Raw genomic sequence first — 26,159 nt, 5'->3', positions numbered from 1 at the left:
CACCCCCTCACTGCAACGGTGGGGACGGGGACCCAGCTGGGCGTATGGGGGATACTGGAGCCCAGCCGTCCCGGGGCCAGCTGTCCTGCCTGCGATGTCTGCGCCGTCCCCCGACCCCCCACTCCTTCCAGCTCAGCGCACACTCGAGCTCGATCCAGGACCCAGTGAAGCGGTGGCGGTTATGAGCTTCCCGTGGCTGCCCTGTCCTGCTTGTCCTTGGTGGGTTGCAGCCCAACGCCACACAGAAGAGTTGAGAGGGCAGACCAGGTGGGCCAGACAGGAACCTGGTGGGAGGCCTAGCGACAGTCGCCCTGGGCAAAGTGGACGGTGAGAGGGGCGGGCCGATTGCTTGAGCAGGGCCACTGCTCTCAGGGTTGCTGCCCAAAGGGGTGCTGGCGAGGGAGGGCTAGGGGTCTCTCCCAAGGGGTCCTAGGTCCTGCCCCGCAACTGCACCCCGCCAGGGCAGGGTTCTTAAGGCGCCCCCTTGTATGGAACCTGGCATCGGCTGCCTGGCTCTTGGAGTCTCCCTTTCTTCGTCTGTGAATGGGAGCTATCTGGGCACGATCATGCCAAGGTGTAAGACTCTCTGTGTCCCAGCCCAGCCCCTGCGTGGCCCAGCGCCCTCTGCACTGCCCCTACCCTTCCCCTCCTGGGTTTGCTGCTGACCCTTGGGGAGAGCAGGCACAAGACACCCATAAGCATCGGCCTGGTGACTCCCACATGGCCAGAGCTCTGTCCTGTCCACCCCTGTGGCCGGGGCCAGCGGGCAGCAAGGCGGATCCCACAACCCTCTGAGGCAGACCCTCCGCCCCTGCCCCCCACACTTACTCATTAGCCAGGGTGCTGGCTGCCTGCTGGCCGGGGCTGCCTGTGGGAGCACTGCGGCGTGCGGGCGGCCAGCAAGTGGCCGGGCTTGGAATGGACAGTCTCCAGGACACAGCTCCCCTGGACCAAGGGGGCCGGGGCCCTGCCCTCTGCAGGCTGGTCCCCGTCGGCTTTAGGGCTGAGGCGTGGAAGCTCCTTGTCCTGTCTGGACCCCTGGTAAGGAGGCGGAGGCAAGGGACTGTGAGGCTGGGGGCCAGCTGCTGCCCAGGCAGGACCTGGGGTGTGCAGGGGCGGCTCACGGCCCTGCCCCAGGAACTTCCCACGTTGGCTGTGTTCAGGCTGCACCCAGGGCTGCCGCTCAGGGCAGGGCAACTGTCCCTGGACAGTGCCCGGGTAGCTGTGGGGCCTGGCCATGCTCAGCAGGGACAGGTGTGTCCTTCTAAAACCCACAGGAAGGCTGGGTTGAAATGTCTCATGATGACAGGTGAGGTCCATTGATGTGGGAACCTACAGATCTCCCCAAAGAGGCTCTTGCAGGGGAAGAACGGGCCCTCTGCCCTTTTTATTGCCAAAGAAAAATGGCTTTAGGTACATTTTTTTCTGACCACAAAAGCTAATAGATATGTGCTTCCTGTAAAGGCTTCAGACAAAACAAAAAAAGTTGTAAAGAAGAAAGAAATTCATCGCCAATCTCACCACCCAGACAGAGCCACTGCTAAGATTTTGATGGATTTTATCCCTTCTCTTCTTTAGTTATACGTGGCCTGGCCAAATGACTATAGTAATGACATTAATAGCAGGACGGACTCCCCGCGTTGAGGTCCTGTTGAGGCTCAGGCAGGGAGCGGCCGCTACGCGGGAGGCCAGCACTCCCGTCTCCGGACCGCCGGGCCCTGGCCACCGTGTCAGCCTCAGCCACGTGCTTGGGCGGCCTGCCCGACAGCTTTGCGCGTTTGTTGCGGGCGCTGGTGTGACTGGGGGCTGGCCCGTGACGGCGGGCGGCCGGCGCGCCAGGCGCAGCGGAGCGGTGCCCCGACCCAGGCTGCTCTCCCCAGGTCCTTTTCCAGATACTGCACTTCATGATCCACGTCGTGAGCTCAGTGTTCTGCGGGCGCCTGGGCAAAGTGGAGCTGGCGTCGGTGATCCTGGCAGTGGCCGTGAGTGCAGCCACGACTGAGTAGGACTGTCCCTCCCAGGCTTCTCCCCTGGGCTTCCAGGGAGAAAACGCCGCAGGAGGGCTGGCGGCTGCATTCGCAGCTGGGACCGGAGCCCCTCGCCAGGCGGGACCCAGCGGGCGCGGGCAGGACCCCAGCAGAAGCGGGTGTCTGGCCCAGCTGCACATCAGAGCTGCGCTGGGTGGCCTCCTTGGGCTCCACCTGACGACCCCTGTGTTTTCTCCTGTGTGGCTGCAGATTATCAATGTCTTCGGAGTTTCCGTAGGATTCGGCTTTTCCTCAGCATGTGACACCTTGATGTCCCAGGTAGGTGAGCCTCCTGGAGCTGGGCAGGGCCAGAGCGGACGCTCACCTGCTGCAGAAATGGTGGGGGATGGGGGTCCCCCAAAGCCCCTCAGTACCCCCTGGAGCTGGGGGCCTGACACACAGACCCGGGCGGGGCGGGGGGGGGGGTGGGGAGGGAAAACAGCTGTCTTCTCCTCCCCCAGGGCCCAGCCCCCCATGGCTAGGCGTCGTCCGGAAACCGGGCCCTCCCCTCTGAAAGAGTCTGGACAGGCAGGCAAGAGAGGCCTGGGAGCAGGGGGAGACAGCTGCCTGCCCTGGTTAAATGCTGAGGGTGCACACGTGGGGCACCCGCCCTCGGGAACCCAGAGTTCTCGGCTCACGGTGGACCTGAGGACCTGGGTCGGGCCTGGCTATCACTTCCTAGCAGAGTGACTTGCCAAATGCTCTCGGAGCCTCGCTCGCCTCCGCTGTGATGTGGGGGAAATAACGCTTTCCTCACCAGGCGCCTTTGGAGAACCGGGGACAATGGGCAGACAGAGGCTGGCACTCAGTAAATAGCCGCCACTGTAATCCTGCGGGCCGGCTGAACCCCTGCAGAGGCTGCCAAACGTCCGCTCTGAGGACGGTGCGCGGCGCCTACTGCGCACGGCCTGTCCCGCGGCTCCGACCTCACCCTCAGGTGGGCGCCAGGGGGACACGCGGGTGATGACAGGTGAGGTCCATTGATGCGGGAACCTACAGATCTCCCCAAAGAGGCTCTTGCAGGGGAAGAACGGGCCCTCTGCCCTTTTTATTGCCAAAGAAAAATGGCTTTAGGTACATTTTTTTCTGACCGAGCTGAAACATTTTTTCTGACGCCCACGTGCGTCTTGTTGGGGCTGCCGAGCACCGGGGCAGGGAGTCGCTGAATCGAGGCTGCTGTTTTGCAGAGCTTCGGCAGCCCCAACAAGACGCACGTGGGCGTCCTCCTGCAGAGGGGCGCGCTGCTCCTGCTTCTCTGCTGCTTCCCCTGCTGGGCGCTCTTCCTCAACACCCAGCAGATCCTGCTGCTCCTCGGGCAGGACCGGGACGTGTCCAGGTACCGCGTCGCTCCTGCTGGGAAGCCAGGGAAGGAGCCCTGAAAGGAAGGCCCCTCCACAGGACCGGCAAGCAGTCGCAAGCGCAGGGCGGTTCCAGCTTAGATTTGGGGATCCCTCCACGCAGCGTGGGGCTCCAGCAGTGACTAGCAGGGGGCAGACGAACTGCTAGTTTTAATTCAGGAGCAAAGAGAAAGACAGGGATTTGCATGGTCTTTGCGATTGTGTCCCAGCACTTTTGGAACTTCACCGATGCTTTTGAAGAAATGACATGTGCACTACCCCACATTCCAAAAAGAAGAAAGGGGACCGAACCAATTTCTGATGAATTACACAGTTTATTATTAACTTTAGAAAGGCCCCTCCGAGGAATGCCTTGTTCATTTTAAATTAGGTGCACTTCATTTGGTTATTTCTTGATAAGAGGGAACTTTTGTACCCCCTTACAGACCACGTATTGCTCCAAATTTAAGTTCCCTAGTCACGAGGTCCCCGCAGTTGGGTCCTCGGCTTCCTCCTCCTGGCACGTTCTCTACTACTGACTGAAGCTCCCGGGTGCGGGCCGAGGCCGGCAGGGCCTAGGGAACCCCTCCTCAAACCCGGGGTTCCCAGGACGTGCCCGCAGAGGAAGGCACAGCCGGTCAGCTTCTGCTCCTCTTGCAGGCTGACCCAGGAGTACGTGCTGATCGCCATACCATCACTTCCGGTAAGCGCGCTGCCTGTGAGCCTGGCCGCGGTGCACGCACCCTCTGCGGGTTCTGGCTTCCTGTCCTTCCACGCTGCCCGCTGGGGAGGCGCCTGGCCCACAGCACTGGCCCTGTGCGCTGAGGATGCTTGAAGGGGTGCAAGAGAAGTTCCCCTTCCCGCCCGTGCAGACTGGGCTTTTAAAAAGTAACAGAATGTGTTTTTCTGGTTAGAAAACCATTTATTGAAGAAATTGCAGAAAGCCTGGGGAAGAAAAATTTCCAATCATCTATAAGCCTACTACCCAGAGAGAACATTGGTTCTCTTTCCAGGCTTACGTCCATTCATGAGTGTGTGGCTTCAAGCGCACGTAGTTGGAAATGAGGCCATTGTGTGCCTATTGCATTATAATCAGCTTTTCCCCTTTCAAATATGTCATTAGACTCTTGATATGATTAAATAGCCTTGCACAACAGCCATTTAAAAGATACACAGTATCCCACAGTACCATAATTTATTAACCAATCTCTACATGTTAGATATTCAGGTTGTTTCCAATAGTCGCTATTATAAATAAGACTTGTTAAACATTCTTAATAGAAAAATGTTGTGAACACTTGTAATGATTTCCTCAAGATACATTATTGGGGTTACAGTTATTCTATCAATGGCTTTTGATACCAATTTGTACCAGTTTCACTTCCACTAGCAACTCCCTCATCAGCAGAGCATTATTAATTTTTTCCAATTAGAAATAGTTTTAACATGTATTTTATTGCCAATGAAGTTGAACACTTTTTTCATGCATTTCTCGATCATTTGTTTTTCTCCTGTGAATTGTTTATACCCTTCGCTTATTTTAGTGGGTTAATCTTTTTCTAATTATAATAACTTGTTAAATAATAGCTTAACCTTTTGTCATATATGTTGCAAACACTTTTCAGTGTGTCACTTGCCTTTTAATTTTTTGATATATTTGACTTAAAAAATGTTTAATGTATACATAACAGATCCATAAATCTTATTCTTTATAATATCTGTCTTTGATGAGCTTAAAAACACTTCACCCATATCAAAGTTACCTAACATTTGCTATATTCTCTTTGAATCCTTTTGTGGTTTCCATTTTCATATCTAAGACTTTAATCCATTTAATGAATTTTTTCAAACACTAATTATTGGCTATTCCCTTCTTCCTTTTCTCCATGAATGGTACAGAGTACTAAACAACAGTGTCCACTTGGGGCAGTTCCTGAGACTTCCGGCCTGAGCCAGTGGTCTGTATATCTGCTCTGGAATCCACAGCTCCACTATCAGATTTATCAAAACTTAGTGACATGCTGCTTACTCCCTGGCAGTTCTGAATCAGGCATGGCCCTGCCAGCTGGAGTTGCCTTCCAGGCTCTGGCACTGCAGCACCCCTTTATCCTCCATGGCACCAGGGAGCGAAGTTCTAGAGGACAGAGCTGGGAAGGGAATGGGTCAGGTGGCTTCAAGTTGCGTTAAAGCATGCCCAGGTCTGGCAGGGTGTGCTCTGGCCATACCCACAGTGAAAGGCCAGTGCCCTGACCTCTTTGGGGCCTGGCCAGCTCCATGGAAACCACATGTTCACTCTTCAGACTGAGGTGATGGTACCTGTCCAACAGGGCCAATGGGCCAGGTCAGGAAAACACCTTATAAAGTTAGCACTGTGGTAACTTCTTTATGAGTTATGAGATGAAACAAGTCCCTCCCACAAAATGCAACGGCAAAATTTGATCAATAATAAAAATACATACACAATGCTTACCTAACATTTGGAATGTTTAAATAGGCCAAATACTGTTTCGTGAGCAATTTGCATGTATATATATTATATATATAGTGTATATATAACGTATCTATAAAAATAGTAAGTGCACACACCCATTATTATACTCATTACAGATGAGGAATCAGGCAAGAGGGGTTATGTAATTTTCTCGGAATCACACAGCTCCTAAGAGGTAGAGCCAGTGTTGAAATCCAGGCAGTGTAGTTCTAGCTTGTGCTCTTAACCCCTGTGCTCTCTAAAAAAGAAGCAGAGGGCTAAGGGAAGGGAGCGGGTGGGAAGGCACAGGCTCCGGGCCAGGCTTTGACAGAGGGCAGGCGGGGCGGCCACAGTGGCCCTGGGTGCGGCCCCCCGTCTCAGACATGCACACCCCTGTGTTCCACAGACAGGGGAGGCCCTGCCCACTTCAGTCCCTCCAGGTCCCTGTCTGTGTAGCAACCAGAGCCAGGCCCTGGCGTGGTCACAGCCTGTGGGTTTGGGGTCTGGCGTGTCCTGTGTGCAGGCCCAGGGCAGCCCTCCTGGGCTGATGGAAGGCCTGGAGTGGCAGCTGGAAACCCTGCCAGGTCCTGCCTCCTGAAGAGGCCTCTGAAGTGCGGGCTCTCTCGGAGCCAGCGCTCCGGGCCGTTTGCCTTCCCCTGTGGCCCAGCGGGGCCCTGTGCGATCTCTCTCCCATGGGTAGGCCCAGTGCACGCATGCCGGTGAAGGCTGCCTGTTGGGTCTGAGATGTACGTGCCCCCAAACTGTGATATCTAAATATCTGTTAATGTTCATCTGGTTGTTTTTTGGTAGTTGTTTATTTGTGTGTGTGTGTGTGTGTGTGTGTTTTATTTTATACAGGTGGTTTTTCTTTACAACCTGCTGGCAAAATATTTGCAAAATCAGGTACAGGTTCCTGGCTGGAGGGGCAACCAGCACCCCGCGCCATTCCAAGGGGGAGGGGCGCTGGGGCTCTCTCCCTCTCTGCACCACCTGTAACTCCGCAGTGCCCACCCCTGGCCTCACAGATAGGGGCCAGGGAGGGGCTGCATGTCCCTGAGATATGGACATGCTCGTCCACACCCCCTTAGTCCTGCCCACCTCATAGCAAGGCCAGTTTTCATTTATTTCAGGGAATAGTCTGGCCCCAAGTCCTCAGCGGCATTGTGGGCAACTGCATCAATGGCTTAGCCAACTACGTCCTGGTTTCTGCGCTGAGCCTGGGGATCAGGTGAGGCTGGTGGACTGCGGGGGCCTCGTCGGGGGTGCTGCCCACCCAGTTCCCCGCCCCTCGCTGGGGCAAGCCAGTTATCACCCTTGCCTCTCTCATGGCAAAGACGGTGGAGGCTGCTTGCACTGTCCAGAAGTGGGGTGTCCTGAGGAGCTTGATGGGGACTCCCTCAAGAGAAAGGAGAGGGGCCTCTCCCCAACCTTGCCCCTGCTTTCTAGGAGAGGCAGAGAGTGGGTGCGGGCAGGGAGGGCGGCAGTGGTGCCGGCAGCATCGGCAGCCAAGTGAGTCCTGCCGGCACCACTTCGGGCCCTGGGGGCGCCAGCACCAGCCCAGCTCCAGCCCCACTCTCCCGGCTTCCCCAGGGGCTCTGCTTACGCCAGCACCATCGCCCACTTTGTGCAGACCGCCTTCCTGTTCTTCTACATTGTGCTGAGAGAGCTGCATGCAGCCACGTGGGCAGGTGGGGAGGCCGCCCTGCGCCCTGGGCTGAGCAGGCGGCATCTGGCGGGCCGGCGGGGCCCAGGGCGTTCCTTTGGCAGGTGGAGGGTTCAGCTGGAGCCCCATGGGAGGAGCCCCGCCCCGCCTGCCCCTGTTTCCTTCAGGGCCCCCTTCCCTTCGCTCCACCCCTCAGAACTCCCACCCCAAAGTCCCGAGGACCCCTCATGCCGCGTCCCACGGTGTGGAGCCCTTCTGGAGACAGGTCCAGTGAGCTTTCTGCTGGCTCCTTCATTCCTGGGTGGGGATTAGAGTAAGAACACAGGTAAAATCCCAGGTGTTAGCTATGGGCCAAGTTCCTGGCATTCCTGTCCTCAATTAACTTCACAACACCTTATTATTCCATTTTATTTATATGGAGGAGATTGAGACAGAGAAAGGTTAAAGTAATTTGCCCCAAATGCTAAAGATGGTGCCTGGTGGGGGCTGGACTCCTTGCCGGCCTCCTCCCAGGCTTCCGGCTTGGAGCCTTCCTGCCTCCCAAGGCCTGGCTCTGGAGCCTCTGGGCTCCATTTCCAGGCGGTGCGGGGGCAGCCCTGGGGCCCCCAGGGAGCGCGGTGGGGCCCCGGCCTCTGCAGTCTGCACGGTTCTCTCCCTCGCTTACCCTTCCACACCCTTGAGCTCCAGCCATCCTCCCAACAACCCTTCCGGGGAGGCAGGGCAAAGATAAGAACTCAAATTTTCAGATGAGGAAACAGAGCTCAGGAAGGGCAGCGTCCTTGCCCACGATCCCGTGGTGTCACAGGCCCCGGGGAAGCCCTGCGGTGCCTGAGGCTCGCGTCCTGAGGCCAAGAGAGCTGGTGCCCTGCCCCCGTCCTCCTCCGCCCTCCGCCCCTGCACTAGACCTGCTGGCGCGCCCTGTTGTAAAACACCAAGTGCCTGGACCTGCTGAGCTGAGCCCAGGATGGGGCAGAGCCAGGGACCATCAGAGGCCCCGGCAGAGGGAAGGCCGGGTCCGGGGGAGGTGCTGCTGCTCAGCTCTCAGGGCTTCTGCTCCCAGGCTGGTCCGCCCAGTGCCTGCAGGACTGGGGTCCCTTCTTCCGCCTGGCCGTCCCCAGCATGCTCATGCTGTGCATCGAGTGGTGGGCCTACGAGATCGGGAGCTTCCTCATGGGTATGTGGACAAACAAGCAGGGCCGGGGGACCGTGTGGGCGGCGCACCCAGCTCTGAGGCCCCCTCCGGGGACCGGCCCGGCCCAGGCCAGGTCCTCCGCTCACTCCTCTCGCCCTCCATCTGTGAGCTCCCAGAAGGCACTGCCCGGCGCCCCAGCGGAGGTGGTCGAGGCCGTGGAGGAGGGAAGGTTGAAGGGACCCGCGCACGAGCATGAGCGGGCGGGGCAGCTGTGGGCACCTGGCGCCGCGTCCGGCCCGCTTGAGCATCCGAAGGCCAGCGCTGCCATTGGCTGGAGGCCTTCCCCTCCAAACGCGCCCCGTTTACAGACAGGAAAACCAAACCCCAAAACAAGAGAGACCGCCCTCAGTCACACGGCGGCAGAGCGGAGCCCTGAACAGGGGCTCCCTGGCCCCGTCCAGCTCTCTTTTTCACGCCGCGCCACAGCCTTCAAGGAGCTCGGCTTGAAAGACAGACCTCCAGGGAAACGGCCTCCGGGCAACTCCGTAACTGGGCAGGGTCTTCCCGGAAGGCGGCAGGCCAAGCAGGACCATTTTCGTTCTGAATCTGCCCTTCGAAATCATTCACCCTCGGCCACCCAGGCGGAGGGGCGCTCCGCCAGCCCAGGGCCCCTTGCTCTCTCCCGCAGGCCTGCGCGGCGTGCTGGACCTCTCGGTGCAGGCCATCATCTACGAGGTGGCCACCGTCATCTACATGGTGAGGCTCTGCGCCGCCCTGGCCGCGCCCGCCGCTGCGGCCTGCGCCCGCCACTGCCCTGGGGGCGTCGTGGGAGGGGGCAGGCTGTCACTCCTGGGGGGCCCTCCGACTCCCAGTGCCCGCCCGGCAGGCCCGGCCCTGCGAGACTCACACGCGGGCGACCCGCAGCTCCATCCTGCGGGTAATACTGAACTCAAATGATGCCAACATTTTTTTGAGTTCATTGACTCCATTTAAAAATTGGGAGATGTCACATCATTTATCTGGATTTTTGCATTTTCTTGGAAAATGGGGCATTCTGTTTGGTGGTGGCCTCGTGTTCCTGAACCCCCTTTGGAGAGAACTGGGTGACAGCAGCGCCCTGGTGAGGGGCATTGCCCTCCCCCACCGCGCAGTCCCGCCCCCTTTCCGCGCAGCAGCGCCGTCACTCACGCACACATCTGCCAGGCGCTGGAGCGTGCCTCCTGCGACCCCGGTTTAAGCAAAGGATTCACACACATCTACAGTTATGAAACTAATTTATAAGGTGATACTTATTTTTACAGTTGGTTTTCACTGATTTTTTTTTTTTCCTTACGGGGAGCTTTTCTGGTACAGTTAGGGCCATATTCTTTTAAAAATTCATTTACTCACGAGGCTCCGGAAACACAGCGATTTGACTGCAAGGCCAGTCTGCCTGTGATGTTCGATGGAGCCGATGTGGGGGTGGCCAGCTCACGTGGGGTATCCCTACCCCATTGCCCAACCTCAGAGGCCACCCCGTTTCCAGCAGTCACAGGCGCCCTCTCCTCTCCCGCGGCTTCCCAGGCTCACGCTGCCTTCCTGCCCTCCAGCCTCGGGGCCCGGGCCTTCGGGCCTTCCGGCGCAGCAGTCGCCTGCTGTCGGGCAGAGGCGGGCTCCACTCACAGCACCTCCTTCTCCCGATCCCAGATTCCAATGGGGCTCAGCATCTCGGTCTGTGTCCGAGTAGGGACGTCCCTGGGAGCTTCAGACGCCGTGCAAGCGAAGCGATCGGCAGTCTCAGGCGTGCTCTGCACAGGTGGGTGGAATCCCCTCTTGGGTGGGGGCGAGGCTCAGAAGGCTGGAAAGTCAGGCGCCTGGGCTGGGAGGGGCCTGGCATGTGGGAGGCAGGGCTGGCCCAGGGAGTGGACAGGCTTACTTCCCAAACCTGCCATACCTGCCCTCTGGCCCCGAGCAGGCCCCGCTGGTGAGGTGCCGGTGCCTCCTGCCCTGACCCCGTCAGCAGCAAACACCTCCCTTGCCTGCCATGCCTCTTCTCTCCTTCTCTGCTGCTGGGGTTCCTGGGGCCTTCCAGGGGTAGCTTGCTGCCACTCCCTTTAGTGTGACCCTGTGAAGGCACTTCCTTCCCGGCTATGCCCTGCGGCTGCCCAGGGTCCCCTGCAAGCTTGCCCTCCCAGCATCCCCAGGAGAGTGGGGCCTGCATATCCCACCCTCAGAAGGAGCCAGTCATGTGCCCTCCGCCAAGGGTCTGCTTCCTGAGGCTGACGGGTCCAGACCAGCTCCTCGGTGGAGAGCAGTGGTTCTGGGGCTTCCGCGTGCCCTGCAACCCCCTGGAGGCCAGGGCAAAAACCCGTCGGTTGCCTGGCCTCGCCGGGCAGGGCTTCTGGTTCAGTAGGTTGGAGACAGGAGGTCTGAAACTGCATTTCTAACATGTTACCAGGTAGTCCTGTTCCTGCTGGTCCAGGAAACCCTACTTAGAGAACCATGGGAGAAAAGGAAATTTAACACTTTTTAAAAATCCTCACCCAAGGATATTTTTTTCATTGCTTTTAGACAGAGGGAAAAGGGCAGGGGAATGGGGGAGAAAGAGAAAGGGAGAAACATTGGTGTGAGAGAGAAACACCAATTGGTTGCCTTCTCATCCAAACTCCAACCAGGGTACAGTCGTATGCACCCTGACCAGGGATGGAACCCACAACCTGGAATGTGCCCTGACCAGGAATTGAACCCACAACCTTTTGGTTCATGGGATGATGCTCCAACCAACGGAGCCACACCAGCCAGGACAGGACAGGCATTTCATATGCAGTCCTTTCTACAGGACGGCAGAAAGTCCAAGTGAATTACTCTAATGCAGGGGATGTTGGGCGTGTGGGTGTGGAAGGTGGGGCTGACTGGCGCTGACCTGAGCAGGGACCCCCCACCCTCGTGGGTTGCGTTTAGCCAAAATGCTCTTCCTTTGTCTCTTTCAGTTGGCATGTGGCTGGTTATCAGCGCCCTGTTGAGCATCCTGAAAAATAAATTGGGTTATATTTTTACCAATGATGAGTAGGTAATCTGTTTTCTTCACTGACTTCTGGGAGATGTCAGAGCGGCCTGCCGCCAGCCCTCAGTCCTCAGAGATTTGTCACATGCCTGGCTCGGCCCTGGCATTGTCTTCATGGAGAGGAACCAGTGCCTGTGCTTGTGCCCCAGGCCATGGCCTCTACCACTTGCTCGTCCAGAGACAAGATGCTGACCGAAAGGCAGCACAAAACTAGGGCTCTTCTGGAGCTTAGGGGGACCAACAGACGTGCAGCAACTCGGGGCTAGGGGTGCTGGGTGTGCATGGGGCAGCGACCTCTATTCCCAACATTCTGGGGAGGTGGTGTAATAAAGGGATATGACTGGGTCTCTAAGAATGCTCTCCCCTGTTTCTTCTGCAGAGAAGCCATTGCCCTGGTGAGCAAGGTCTTGCCCATTTACATCATCTTCCAGCTCTTTGAGAGCATCTGTGTGAGTACCACCAATGCACCTGCCCTTCCTGTGGCTTCGCAGTGAACACCCAAACCATGTGCTCATATCAGCTCCACTTGTATTCACGAGTGACTCCCCTTGCCTTCTGCAACTCCAACAACCCAAAAGATGAGTGCGGATTCACAGAGCACTGAAGCATCGCACCAGTGTAAGCTCTCAGGCCCTCTTCCTTCCTTGTTCCTTTTGAGCAGGGCCACACACCAACCGGCGCCCTGCCCGGCCAGGAGCTCCGCAGCAGCTCCACTCTGGGGCCAGTGCACAAGGGCATTCCTGAGAGGGAGTGAGCCAACCCAGACTATACAGCGACTTGAATTTTCTGCCCCTTTGAGCATGAAAGGTCAGGTCCCATTTAGAGCAGATTTGAATTATGTGAAATTTTCAAGGCATGGCATAAAAAAGAAAATGCTGAAGCCTCATATTATATGCAGGATTTGAAGTCCCCTGTCTTCTTTGCATCTGGCGTTGAGTGACCTCTTTAGCAATGCACCCCTTACACAGCGTCCCCTACACGGCTCTGCATAGGGTGTGTGGGCTCAACTAGCAACACAGAGCACTGGCACTCAAAATAAATAAATAAATAGATAGATAAATAACCCACTGAGAGAAATTGTACCTGTGGGGGCTTTCCCGCAGGACTCTGGGCATACTGTCTAGTTCCCTCCATATTCTAGAATTTTCCTTGGAATCTAGCTGGGCTTTCAGAAGACGTGCTTGGAACGCACGCGCCTCGCCTCAGCAGAGCGGGCTCCCTCCGGGCTGCGTTTCGTTGGCACGCCCGTAGTTGCTCTCCTGCAGCATTAACAGGAACTATCTTACAGAATCTATTGCTGCTTTTGTCAGGATGGTGTTAGGACACTGTTCATATTTTTTTCTCCTGACCACTGATAATGGTTGGGAACAGCTTTCCGGTTCTCAAGGAGTTAAGCTTGCCTCCCCTCCGGTGGACGGCGCTCCATTGCCGCTCGCTTTGCCCGGGCCGGCGGTGCCAGCAGCCGGCAGGCGGCAGAGGCCTGTGAGTTTGTGTGTCTGCACGCCATTGTCTTTCTGCCTGTCTGTGTTGATGTGATTCTTAATTCATGTTTTCCATGGGCCTTATTTTTATTTTTTATACTTTTATTGAGTTATAATTTACATACCATAAAATCCATGCATTTTAAGGTAATAATTTAATGATTTTAAGTAAATTCAGAGTTGTGCCACCATCGCTGCAGTCCAGCTTTAGAACCTTTCCATTAATTCCCCAAGTTACCGGGGGCCTGTTCTGCGGTCGGTCCCTGGCCAGCCCCAGGCAGCCCGCTGACCTGCTTTCTGGGTGTGTGAACTTTGCCTTCTCTGAACATTTCATGCAAAGGAAATCATACATAGTCTTTTGTGGCTATCTTTTTTCACTTAGGAGAACGTTTTTGAAGTTTATCCACGTGGTAGCATTTTCCAGGACTTCATTCCTTTTTACGACCAAACAATAGTCCATTGTGTGGATAGAACACCGTTTGCTCATCCGTTCATTAGTTGATGAGTATTTGGGTTGGCTCTGGTTTTGGCTATTCTGACTAAGGATGCTGGGAACGGCTTTGAACAGTCTGTGTGTGTGTGTATGTTTATTTCATTTCTCTTGGTAGAGTCCTAGGAGTTGAATTGTTGGATTGAATGATAAGTTTATGTTTAACATCCTAAGAAACCGCCAAAGTGTCTCCCAAAGTAGCTGTGATATAGCTGTTGTGGGGGTCCAGCGGCCCGAGGGTCCAGGACCCACTGTGGGTTCTTGGCCTTGTGCAGGAAAGAATTCAAACTATAGCGAGCACAGAGTTTAAAGTGGAAGTGAGTTTATCAGCGAAGCAGAGACAGCATGGGCTGTTCCCCAGAGAAGGCCCTTCCCTGACCCCTTTAGCGGAATTCGCTTCCTTTATTGAGGTTCCTTGAATTAAGGGAGGTGTAGAGTAATCAATAAGGGTGAGAAATATTCAGGACCTTCCTGGAAAAGGGGTGGGGATTTCTCAGAGGGGCTCTGTTGGCCAATTTGAGTCCTTCTATGTAGAATTTTCATTTCTGACCATGACAGGTGCCAGGTGTGTTGATTAGTATGATAACATATTACAATGAGCTTGTAATAAGGCTGGGGTGACTGTTAGGTGAACTATGTCACCATGTTGGATCAAACTGGTCTCTGCCGGTTTTAAGCCGTAAGTCCGATGTGAGGGGGATGGTGATCTTATCGCCTCCTTGACAGTTCCTGCTGCTCTGACTGATGGTGGCTGTGTGCCACGTACCCACCTCCACTCTGCCGCGTTGCATTCCCTCCAGCAGTGCACGGGAATTCTAGTTCCTCTGCTTCTTTGCAAATTCTTGGCATTGTCTGTCCTTTAAAGAGTTTAGTAGATTTTATTTTTAAGAGCAGTTTTAGGTTCATAGAAAAATAGAGCAAAAAAAAAAAAAATAGAGTTCCCATTGTTACACAAAATTCATCTGAGTAAATCTGAAATCTATTTGGCTTTATTAAGTGATTCATGAAGGTAGCCTCCCATCTAGCAATGAGAAGTGTGCTTGGAGAAGTTGGACAAAATGGAAGGTTTTTATAGGAAAAGGGTGAGGCAAGGAAATAGTATCAAAAGAAAAGAAAGGATTGTTTCTGAGCCCCAGACACCTTTTCTCTGGGGGAAGAGAGGAGAAGGGCGGGTATCATGCAGGCCGCCTCTCCTCCTGTGGGGGATGGGGAGGGCCCGTGTGACAGATGACCTTTCCGGTGCTTGATCAGAAAATTCCAGACTGGGCGATTAAGACTATGTTTCTTGGAGAGGCTGAGGCTGCAATTAGATCAGGTATTAAATCTAAGTTTGCTCTCATGGGCTTTTAGCACGGGTGCTGCCATTTGGGGCCTGTGGTTTCCTCTTCACGGCCATCAGCCACCTCCCTCCCCTCCATTTTCTCTACCATTGACAGCTTGTATTAGTGCAAGCATGTGTGTTAAACTGATGAAAGAATTGATACATTATGACTAACTGAAGTCCATAGTTTTCATTAGGGTTCAGCTCTTGGTGGCGTACATTCCTTGGGTTTTGACAAATCTACAATGAAATGTGTCCACCGCTACAGTATAGGAATAATTTCATTACATACAAGTCCTTTGTGTATTGCATACTCATTTCTCCCCTTCTCCCTGTGGACCCCTCCCCAAACCCCTGGCGATCACTGATCTTTTTACTGTCTCCGTAGTTTTTCCTTCAGGAGATGTCTTATTGTTGAAATTATGCTGTATGTAGTAGCCTTTTCAGATCGGCTACTTTCACTTAGTAACATGCATTTAAAAGTTCCTCCATGCCTATTCATAGCTTGAGAGCTCATTTCTTTCTAGCACTACTATTCCATTGTTTGAAAGTGCTACAGCTGATCCACTCATCTGTTGAAGGACTTCTCAATGGCTTCTGAGTTTTGGTGATCACAAATAAAGATATAAGTGTTCTTGTGCAGGTTTTTGTGCATAGTTTTCAACTCTTTCTGTCAATACCTGGGAGCATGATCGTTGAAGAGTATGGTACTATTATGTTTTCAGATGTGTAAGGAATTGCCCGTCTGTTTTTCAAACTGGCAGTACCATTTTATATTCCCATGAGCAATGAGAGTTCCTGTTGCTCCACATCCTCATTAGCATTTGGTGTTGTCAGAGTTTGAGACTTTAGCTATTCTAATAGGTGTGTAGTGGTATCTCATTGTTGTAATTTGCAGTTCCCTGAGGATATATGATGTAAAGCATCTTTTCATATTTATTGTAAGTATATCTTCTTTGGTGAGGTATCTGCTCAGATCTGTATCCATTTTTAATTTTTTTTCTTGTTGTTTTGTATATTTTGAATACCAATCCATCAGAAGTGGGTTTTGCAGAGAATTTTCTGCCAGTCTGTGGCTTGTCTTTTCATTTCCTTAATCATGTCTTTCAGAGCGATGTTTTTCATATTAATGAAGTCTAACTTTTCAATTTTTTCTTTCATGGATTGTGCTTTTGGTATCATATCTAAAAACTCATCACCAAATCCAAGGTCCCTAGGTTTTCTCCTATACTATCTCCTAGGAGTTTTACAGTTTTGCATTTAGGTGTATGATGCATTTTACTCTTTGTGAAAGGTGTAAGATGTATGTCTATACACGTGGTCCCTGACTTATAATCGCTGACTTAATGATTTTTTGACTTTACAATGGGGTGAAAACAATATACATAATAAATTACATGAGATACTTAACACTTTATTATAAAATAGATGTTAGATGATTTTGCCCAATTCATGGCTAATGTAAGTGTTCTGAGCACGTTTAAGGTATGCTAGGCTAAGCTATATGATGTTCGGTAGATTAGGTGTCAAGTACATTTTGACTTATATTTTTAACTTACAGTGGGTAGGTAGGTCAAGGGGCATCTGTATTCATTCTTTTTGCACGTTGATGTCCAGTTGTCCCAGTACCACTTCTTGCAAAAAGAACAACAGCAAAAAAACCTTCTTCATTGAATTGCCTTTGCTCCTATGTCAAAAATCAGTTCACTGTTTGCGTGGGCCTATTCCTGAGCTCTCTGTTCCACTCATCTCTCTGTCATTCTTTGCCAACACCGCACTGTGTGATTACTGTGGCTGTGTAGTTAAGCCTTGAGGTTGGGTGGTATCACCTACCTGACTGTTCTCCTTTAATACCGTGTTGGCTATTTTGGGTCTTTTGCCTTTCCACGTTGCCTTTAGGATCAGTTTTTTGATATCCACAAAATAGCTTTCTGGGATTGTTCCTCATTTTTACTATAGCCATCCTAGTGGGACTGAACTGGCGTCTTCTCACTGTCGTTTAATGTGTATTTCTGTAATGACTAACATTGAGCCCTTTTTTTGGTGTGTGTTTATTATCAATTTGTATGTCTTTTTCAGTGAAACGCCTATTCAAGTTATTAGCCCCTTTGAAAAATTGGGTTGTTTGTTGTCATAGCTTGCTAGAGCTGCTGTAACATAGTACCAAAAGCCAAGTGACTTAAAATAGCAGAATTTATCATCTCCCAGTTCTGGAGATCAGAAGTCCTAAGTCAAGGACTGGGTTTCCTCTGAAGGTACCAGGAAAGGATCTGGTCAAGGTCCCTCACCTGGCTCCCAGAATCCCAAGGGTTCCTCAGTTGCTGTCTTCTCCCTGTGTCTCTTCACAGTCTTCCTCTGTGCATGTCTGTCCATCTCTGTTTGTAAGAACAGCAATTATTCTGGGTTAGGGCCCACCCTAATGATCTCATCTCAACTTGATCATCTGCAAAGACTCTACTTCTGATTAAGGTCACCTTCACAGGCACTGAAAACTGAGACTTTAATATCTTTTGGGAGGACACAATTCAACCCATAAATAATTGGGTTGGCCAAAAAGTTCAATTGGTTTTTTCCCCCATAAGATGGCTCTTGTAGTGCTTAGTTGTCTTTAACTTCATTTGAAACACTTTTGTTAGATTGTATTGTGACAGCTGCCATATCAGTGTGCATTAAAAAAGAACTTACCAAAATTGGTGAATTTTTGTGCAGCCATTTTAATATTGAAGATGGAAGGAAATATGCAACCTTTTTGGCATATTATGCTTTATTATTTCAAGAAAGGGAAAAACGCAACTGAAATACAAAAAAAAAAAGATTTGTGCTGTGTGTGAAAAGATTTGTGCTGTGTGTGCAGAAGGTGCTGTGACTGAATGCGTCAAAAGTGGTTTTCTAAGTTTCACACTGGAGATTTCTTGCTGCACGATGCTACACAGTCGGGTAGACCCATTAAAGTTGAAAGCGATCAAATGAAGACATTAACTGAGAACAATCAACGTTCTACCATGGAGGAGACAGCTGCCAAAATACTCAAAATATCCAGATCAATAAAGTTATTGAGGACAATGAAAAATGTGTCTTTGATTTTACAGAAGAAACTAAATTGACTTTTTGGCAACCCCGTATTTACCTTCTTATTGAGTTGCGAGAATTCTTTATATGTTCTACATACAAGTCCTCTATCAGATATATGATTTGCAAGCCCAGCCTGTGGCCTGCCTTTCATTTCCTTACTAGTTTTCTTTGAGCTGCAAAAGTTTGCACTTTTAATGTAGTCAGTGTCTCAATTTCATTTCCCTAAGGCTCATACTTTTTGTTTTTGTAATTTTTTTTATTGTTCAAATACATTTGTCTCCATTTTCCTGCCACCACTTTCCCTGGCCCCACCCACCCCCACCTCCCACCCTTAATCCTTCCCCACTTTGGCTTTGGCCAGGGGTCCTTTATACATGTTACCTTGAACTTTCCCCTTCTTTTCCCTGTTACCCAACTCTTTCTCTCTCATTGTTATTGGTTTGTTTTTTCTTTCAATGTTGCTGGTTATATTTTTCTTGTTTGTTTTGTTGATTAGGTTCTAGTTATAGATGAGATCATACAGTATTTGTCTTTCACCCCCGGCTTATTTTTCTTAACATAATGTTCTACAGTTCCATCCATGCTGTTGCAAAGGATAGGAGTTCCTTCTTTCTTTCTCCTGCATAGTGTTCCATTTGTAAATGTGCCATAGTTTTTTGATCCACTCACTTATTGATGGGCGCTTAGATTGCTTCTAGCACTTGGCTGTTGTAAATTGTGCTGCTATGAACACTGGGGTGCATAGGTTCTTTTGAATTGGTGTTTCAGGATTCTTAGGGTATAATCCCAGCAGTGGAATCACTGGGTCAAAAGGCAGTTCCATTTTTAGCTTTTTGAGGAAATTCCAAATGTTTTCCACAGTGGCTGCCCCAGTCTGCATTCCCACTAACAGTGCACTAGGGTTCCCTTTTCTCCACAACCTTGCCAGCACTTATTTGTTGATTTGTTTATGATGGCCATCTGACTGGTGTGAAGTGGTTTTAATTTGCATTTCCCTGATGGCTGGTGATGCTAAACATCCTTTCATACATCTCTGGGCCCTGTATATGTCTTCCTTGGATGTGTCTGTTCAGGTCCTTTGCCCATTTTTTAATTGGATTGTTTGTCTTCCTGGAGTGGAGTCATGTGAGTTCTTTATATATTTTGGAGATCAAACCCTTGTCCAAGGTATCATTGGCAAATATATTTTCACATACAGTTGGTTCCTTGCTGATGTTTTCTTTAGTCATGCAGAAGCTTCTTATTTTGATGAAGTCCCATTTGTTTATTCTTTCCTTTATGTCCCTTGTTCTAGGGGACATATCGGTAAAAATATTGCTGTGTGGAGTATCTGAGAGTTTCCTGCTTATTTCCTCCTCTAAGACTTTTATGGTGTTGCAACTTATAAGTCTTTAATCCATCTTGAGTTTATTTTTGTGTATGGTGTAAGTTGGTGATCAAATTTCATTTTTTGGCATGTAGCTGTCCAGATCTCCCGACAGCATTTGTTGAAGAGGCTATTTTTACTCCATTTTATGTTTCTGCCCCCTTTGTCAAATATTAATTGACCACAGAGACATGGGTTTATTTCTGGGCTCTTTATTCTCTTCCACTGATCTATGTGTCTGTTCTTATACCAGTACCAGACTGTTTTGATTACAGTAGCCTTGTAATATAGTTTGATGTCAGGTATTGTGATCCCTTCTACTTTGTTCTTTCTCAAAATTGCTGCTGCTATTTGGGGTCATTTGTGGTTCTATATAAATTTTTGAAATGTTTGTTCTATATCTGTGAAATATGTCATTGGTATTTTAGTAGGGATTGCGTTTAATCTATAAATTGCTTTGGGTAGTATGGACATTTTGATGATGTTAATTCTTCCAATCCATGAATATGGTATATACTTCCATTTATTTGTTTTCCTTAATTTCTTTCTTCAGTGCTGTGTAGTTTTCTGAGTACAGGTCTTTTAACTCGTTGGTTAAATTTATTCCTAGGTACTTTATTTTTCTTGTTGCTATAGCAAATGGGATTTTTTTTCTTGATTTCTGATTCTGATATTTCATTGTAGGTGTACAAAAATGCCTTCGAGTTCTGAATATTGATTTTGTATCCTGCTGTTTTGTCAAATTCATTTATTAGGTCAAATAGTTTTTTGGTGGAGTCTATAGGGTTTTCTACGTACACTATCATGTCACCTGCAATGACAGTTTTACTTCCTCCTTTCCACTTTGGATGCGTTTTATTTCTTTTTCTTGTCTGATCACTGTGGCTAGGACTTCCAATACTATCTTGAATAGAAGTGGTGAAAGCGGACATCCTTGTCTTGTTCCCTATCTTAGGGGGGAAAGCTTTTAGTTTTTGCCGTTGAGTATGACGTTGGCTGTCGGTTTTTCATATATGGCCTTTATTATGTTGAGGTATGCCCCCTTTACTCCCACTTTGCTGAATGTTTTTATCATAAAAGGGTGCTGTACCTTATCAAATGCTTGTTCTGCATCTATTGATATGATCATTTCACTTTCGTCTTTCCTTTTGTGTATGTGACGTATTACATTTATTGATTTGCGAATATTGAATCATCCTTGCATCCCTGGGATGAATCCAACTTGATCGTGGTGCATCATCTTTTTAATGTATTTCTGGGTGTGTTTTACCAATATTTTGTTGATGATTTTAGCGTCTTTGTTCATCAGTGACATTGGCCTATAGTTTTCTTTCTTCATCGTGCCTTTATCTGGTTTTGGGATTAGGATGATGCTGGCCTCATAAAAAGAGTTTGGGAGTCTTCCCTCTTCTTGGGTTTTTTGGAATACTCTGAGAAGGGCAGGGGTTAGCTCTTCCGTAAATGTTGTGTAAAATTCTCCTGTGAAAATGTCTGGTCCAGGGCTTTTGTGTGCCGGAGTTTTCTGATTACTGCTTCAATTTCACCAGCTGTTATCGGTCTGTTCAGGCTTTCTGCTTCTTCACTGAGCATTGGAAGGTTATGTTTTTCTAGAAATTTGTCCATTTTACCCAGGTTTTCAAATTTCTTGACATGTAATTGTTCATAGTAATTTATTACAATCTTTGGTATTGCTGTGGTATCAGTTGTCATTTCTCCTCTTTCATTTGATATTATTTATTTGGGTCCTCTTCCTTTTTTTCTTGAAGAGTTTACTTAAAGGCTTGCTGATTTTATCTTTAGAAAGAACCAAATCCTGGATTTATTGATCTTTTGAATTGTTCTTTCAGTCTCTATGTCATTCAGTTCTGCTCTGATCTTGATTATTTCCTTTCTTCTACTCATTCTGGGCTTTGTTTGTTGTTGTTTTCTCCAGTTCTTGAACATGTTGATTAGGTTGTTTACTTGAAATGTTTCTATCTTTTTTAGGTAGGTTAAGGCTCACACTTTACAGTCATATCTGAGAACTATTTGCCAAACCCAGGATCACAAAATTTTTCTCCTATGATTTCTTCCAGACATTTTATAGTTTTAGCTCTTATGCTTAGGTTTATGATTTGAGTTCATTTTGTGAGTGGTATAAGGATCTAAATTTATCTTTTTGCATACAGATATCCAATTGGCCCGGTATTATTTACTTGTGTGTAAAAGGCTATCCTTCCCCAATGAATTTTCTAGGCACCTTTGTCAAAAATCAATTGGACATAAATGTACTGGTTTATTTCTAGTTCACAATTCTGTTGCATTGATTTATATGCCTATCCTATGCCAGTACTACACTGTATTACCTACTGTAGCTTTTGTGTATATTGAAATCAGTTACTATGAATTTTCCAACTTTTTTTTTTCCAAAATTGCTTTGGCACTACTAGATCTTTTACATTTCCATATATATTTTAGAATCAGCTTTGAATTTCTCCTAAAATGCCTACTGGGATTTTGAAAGGAATTATGTTGAATCTATAGAGCAATTTGGGAAGAATGTCCCTCTTAATGTTCCATGGACACAGAATGTCTCCCTTATTAGTTAGATTTTATCTAATTTAGCAATGTTGTGTAGTCCACTGGTCCATGGACAAATCTTGCACTATTGTTATTAAATTTATCTCATAATATTTTGTTCTTTTTCATGCTATTGTGAATGGAACATTTTTAATTTTGGTTTTAGGTTGTTAATTGCTAGTTTATAGAAATATAATTGATCTTTGCTTATTGATCTTTGACACTGTGACCTGGTTAAACTCATTCTAGTAGATTTTTGGTGTGTGGATTCCTTAAGATTTTCTGTTTATAGGATCATGTCATCTATGAATAAAGAGTTTTATTTTCCCCTTTTATTTGGCTAGAACCTCCAGTGCAATACTGAACAGAAGTGGTAAGATCTTTCATCTGTGCCTGGACCCAATGTTAAGGGGGAAGTATGCTGTCTTTCAGTGTTAAATATGTTACCTCTAGGGTTTTTATAAACATCCTTTATCAGGTTAAGAGCCCTTCCACTCCTAGCTTATTGAAACTTTTTTCTCAGGGATTTGAAGAATAGTTTTCCTGCATTTATTGAGATAAGCATGTGGCTTTTGTCCTTTATTCTTTTTAAACGAACTATAGAAATGATCCCTGAAAGTATAGTCTTTTATTCTTTTAAAAAAAATATTTTAATTTATTTATTTTTAGAGAAAGGGGAAGGGAGGGAGAAAGAGGAGAAAAACATCTATGTGTGAGAGATACATCAATCAGTTACCTCTCACATGCCCCCCAACTGGGGACCTGGCCCGCAACCCAGGCGTGTGCCCTGACTGGGAATTGAACTGGTAACCTCCCGGAGCTCAGTCCACTGAACCACACTAGCCAGGGTGTCCTTTATTCTATTAAATGGTATAATTACATTAACTGATTTTCAGATGTTATACCTTGCATTCCTGGGATAAACCCCTCCTGATCATGGCGTGTATCTTTTCTATATATAGCTGAATTTGGTTTGCTAATATTTTGTTAAAGATTTTGCATTTATATTCACAAGAGATATTCATCTGTAATTTTTATCTTTTCTTTGTAATTTTTTATCTGGCTTTGGTATTAGAGTAACATTGGCCTCAGAATAATTTTGGAAGTGTTCTCTGCTCTTATACTTTTTGAGTTTGCGAGGGATTGGCCTTATTTCTTCTTTAAATATTTGACAGAATTCACCAATGATGTCATGTAGGCCTGGGCTTTTGTCAGAAGATTTTAAATTAGTTCAATTTATTTACTTGTTATAGATCTATTCACCTTCTATTTCTTGTTAAGTTAGTTTTGGTAATATGTGTCTTTCTAAGAACTTATCCACTTCAACTAAATTATCTACTTCCTTGACATGAAGTTGCTCATAATATTCCCTTATAATCCTCCTTTATAGTCAGTAGTAATGCCCCTTTTTTCACTCTTGATTTTGGTAATTTGCATCTTCACTTTCCCATTTTCTTGGTCTTATTTACCAACATCAAATCCTTGGTAAGTGTCTGTCAGTTTTGTGGATTTTCCTGAAAGACTAGAACTTTTGGTTTCAATGATTTTCTCTGTTGTTTTTCTCTTGTTTATTTCAATGATTTCCACTCTAATCATCATTATTCCCATCTTTCTGCTTTATTTAGATATAGTTTGCTCTTCTTTTTAAAAAATATGTATTTATTTAGCCCTAGCTGGTACGGCTCAGTGGACTGAGTGCCGGCCTGTGAACCAAAGGGTTGCCAGATTGATTCCTGGTCAGGGTACACGCCTGGGTTGTGGGCCAGGTCCCCATTTGGGGGTGTGAGAGGCAACCAATTGATGTATCGGTCACACATCGTTATTTCTATTCTCTCTCTTTCTCCCTCCCCTCCTTTCTCTAAAAATAAAATCAAATGAAGAAAAAAAAGACTATATATATATTTTCCAAAAAGAGAGGAAGGGGGAGAAGAGAGCGAGAAATATCGATGCAAGAGAAACATTTATCAGTTGCCTCCTGTACCCACTCCAACTGGGGACCAAATCTATAACCCAGGCATGTACCCTGTCCAGGAATCAAACCTGTGACCTTTTGGTTTACAGGACAACACTCCAACCAACTGAGCCACACCAGCCAGGGCTAGTTTGCTTTCTTTACTAGTTTCTTAGTAAGGAATATTAACCTCTTGGTTCGAGACCTTTCTTCTTTTCTGATCTAGACATTTAAAACTATACATATCACTCTTAGTACTTACTGTTTTAACTACATCTAATACACTTTGATATGTTGTTTTTCTTTTCATTCAGTTTAAAATATTTTAAATTTTCTCTTGTGAGTTATTCTTTGACCGATGAGTTTAGAAGTGTGTTGTTGAACTTCCAAATATTTGGGTTGTTCCCAGGTCTTTCTGGTAGGCATCTCCAATTCTGTTGTGCTCAGAGAACATACTGCATCTTGCATGAGTTCAGTGTTTTCAACTGTCCCGAGACCTGCCTGTGGCCTAGCACTGGTCCACCCAGAGACTGCCGTGCGTGGCCCTTCCCTAGTGCTACCATCTGTTTAGTCACTTCCCTGGACTGTTTCCATGAACCCTGCCTTCACTGTCTGCAGCTGCTCTCTCTGCTTAGTTTTGTCGTTCGGTTTCTTTCTTATTTTTACGCTTAGCTTCCTAGGCTACGTGCATCCTGCATCTGCATAGCTCAGTGTTGAGCCAGTTACTGGCTGAGGTTGTGTTCGGACACCTCTGACGGGCGGTCAGGCTTCCATTTTTTGCTGAAGGCCCCGAGTGTAGCCTGGGGGCACTTTCCAAGGTCAGGATGTTTTCCAGTCCGCCCAGCCTTTACTTTCTGCTGGGTCCTGCTTTGTCTCTTCTGTCCGTGCATAGGCTCCACTGTCGGGGCTGCGTGGGGGACTTGGGTCTGCTCCAGTCTCAGCTACACCTAGGCACAGCCTCCAGCCAACCTGCACTACATGGAGAATTCACTAAGCTCCCCACGCCCACTGGCTGTTTCGCCCCACGGAGCTCTCTGCCGAGTCCCTATCTGTCCACGAGCCCACTGCTTCTCCTAAACAGATCCACAGCCTCAGGCTGGTGGGCTGCTGGCCCTTCCTGTGACTGTCACTGAGACTGTCACTGTGCGTCAACGCAGTCTAAAGGGCCTCTCTACCTTGGCAGTACTGGCGTTGGGGCAGGGTCATCCCTTGCTGTGGGAGGCTGCCCTGCACGGTGTTCAGCAGCATCCCTGCCTCCGCCCACTAGCTGCCAGTAGCAGCCCCAGTTAAAACCAAAGCCACTGCCAATACCTCCTGGAGGGCAAGCTTGCCCCTGGGTTGAGAATACTGGTCCAGAGTATATCAGTCATACTTTTGGAGAAGTCTTTTTCATAACCAAAATTATCATCTTCAATGTCGTGATGTATAATAATGAGAAATGTGTGCACCATATTTAATTTCAAGAGGCACACACTTCCTATACCCGATGCGTAACCTCTTTGCTCCAATGTGTAAAAGCAACCACAAAATACTCCACATTCCTCATCTTAACAGAATAAAAATGACCATAACATACGCTGATCAATAACGCCGACCGAGCACAAGCTGCACCGTGTCCCCCAGCTCGTCGGGTCTGGGACCGGTGTGAGAGGACGAGGCTGGTAAAGCAAGGCCGAGCCAGCCCTGTCTCCAGAGCGGGCAGGGGCTGCCTGTCCTGGGTGGAACAAGACGGCACCTCCAGTCTCACGCAGTAGGCGGGACAATGGCCCCCAAAGATACCCTGTCCTAATCCCGGGGCCTGCGAATGGTATGCGGGAAAGGGGATTTTGCAGGTGTCATTAAGGATCTGGAGACCGGAGACCATCCTGGATTAGCCACGTGGTCCAAAGTAACCACAAGGGTCCTTACAAGTGAGAGAGGAGGCAGAGGGGCAGCGAGGCCCTTGTCCTCAGAGGCTGGGAGCTGGGGGAAGCAGGCAGCCTCCAACGCTGCACCAGGCAAAGAGACAGCTTTGCCCCGCGCCCTCCAGAAGGATGCAGCCTTGACTTGAGCACAGTAAGAGCCCTTTTGGACTCCCAGTCTCCAGAACTATAAACGAATAAATGTGTGCTGTTGCATGGAAGCACCCAGTGTGCAGGGATTTGCTGCAGCAGCGACAGGAGGCGAACGCATTGCACCGCTGTTTGGGTCGGTCCTGTCCCCCAGACCCGCACTTCCAGTGAGGCAGTCACGGTGCAGGCGGCGCGG

General features: G+C 48.9%; 1 protein-coding gene across 1 annotated transcript in view; it reads left to right on the top strand.

Annotated features, from left to right (window-relative positions):
- The first annotated feature begins 915 nt into the window (after positions 1-915).
- The window catches only part of SLC47A2 (solute carrier family 47 member 2), a 28,072-nt gene continuing 2,828 nt past the window's right edge, over positions 916-26,159 (top strand). The window contains exons 1-13 of the mRNA XM_054571166.1: positions 916-1,041; positions 1,881-1,982; positions 2,238-2,306; positions 3,215-3,363; positions 4,025-4,067; positions 6,693-6,737; positions 6,965-7,062; positions 7,425-7,522; positions 8,558-8,671; positions 9,318-9,385; positions 10,316-10,424; positions 11,599-11,674; positions 12,052-12,121. Of these exons, the coding sequence (XP_054427141.1) occupies positions 919-1,041; positions 1,881-1,982; positions 2,238-2,306; positions 3,215-3,363; positions 4,025-4,067; positions 6,693-6,737; positions 6,965-7,062; positions 7,425-7,522; positions 8,558-8,671; positions 9,318-9,385; positions 10,316-10,424; positions 11,599-11,674; positions 12,052-12,121 (1,164 nt within the window). The 5' untranslated portion in view covers positions 916-918. The remainder of the gene's footprint in view (positions 1,042-1,880; positions 1,983-2,237; positions 2,307-3,214; positions 3,364-4,024; positions 4,068-6,692; positions 6,738-6,964; positions 7,063-7,424; positions 7,523-8,557; positions 8,672-9,317; positions 9,386-10,315; positions 10,425-11,598; positions 11,675-12,051; positions 12,122-26,159) is intronic.

This window comes from Pteronotus mesoamericanus, unplaced genomic scaffold (assembly GCF_021234165.1).
Source record: "Pteronotus mesoamericanus isolate MK-2021 breed Mesoamerican mustached bat unplaced genomic scaffold, CSHL_Meso_final contig_22, whole genome shotgun sequence".
NCBI lineage: Eukaryota > Metazoa > Chordata > Mammalia > Chiroptera > Mormoopidae > Pteronotus > Pteronotus mesoamericanus.
This window is presented reverse-complemented; position numbering and strand designations above follow the sequence as displayed.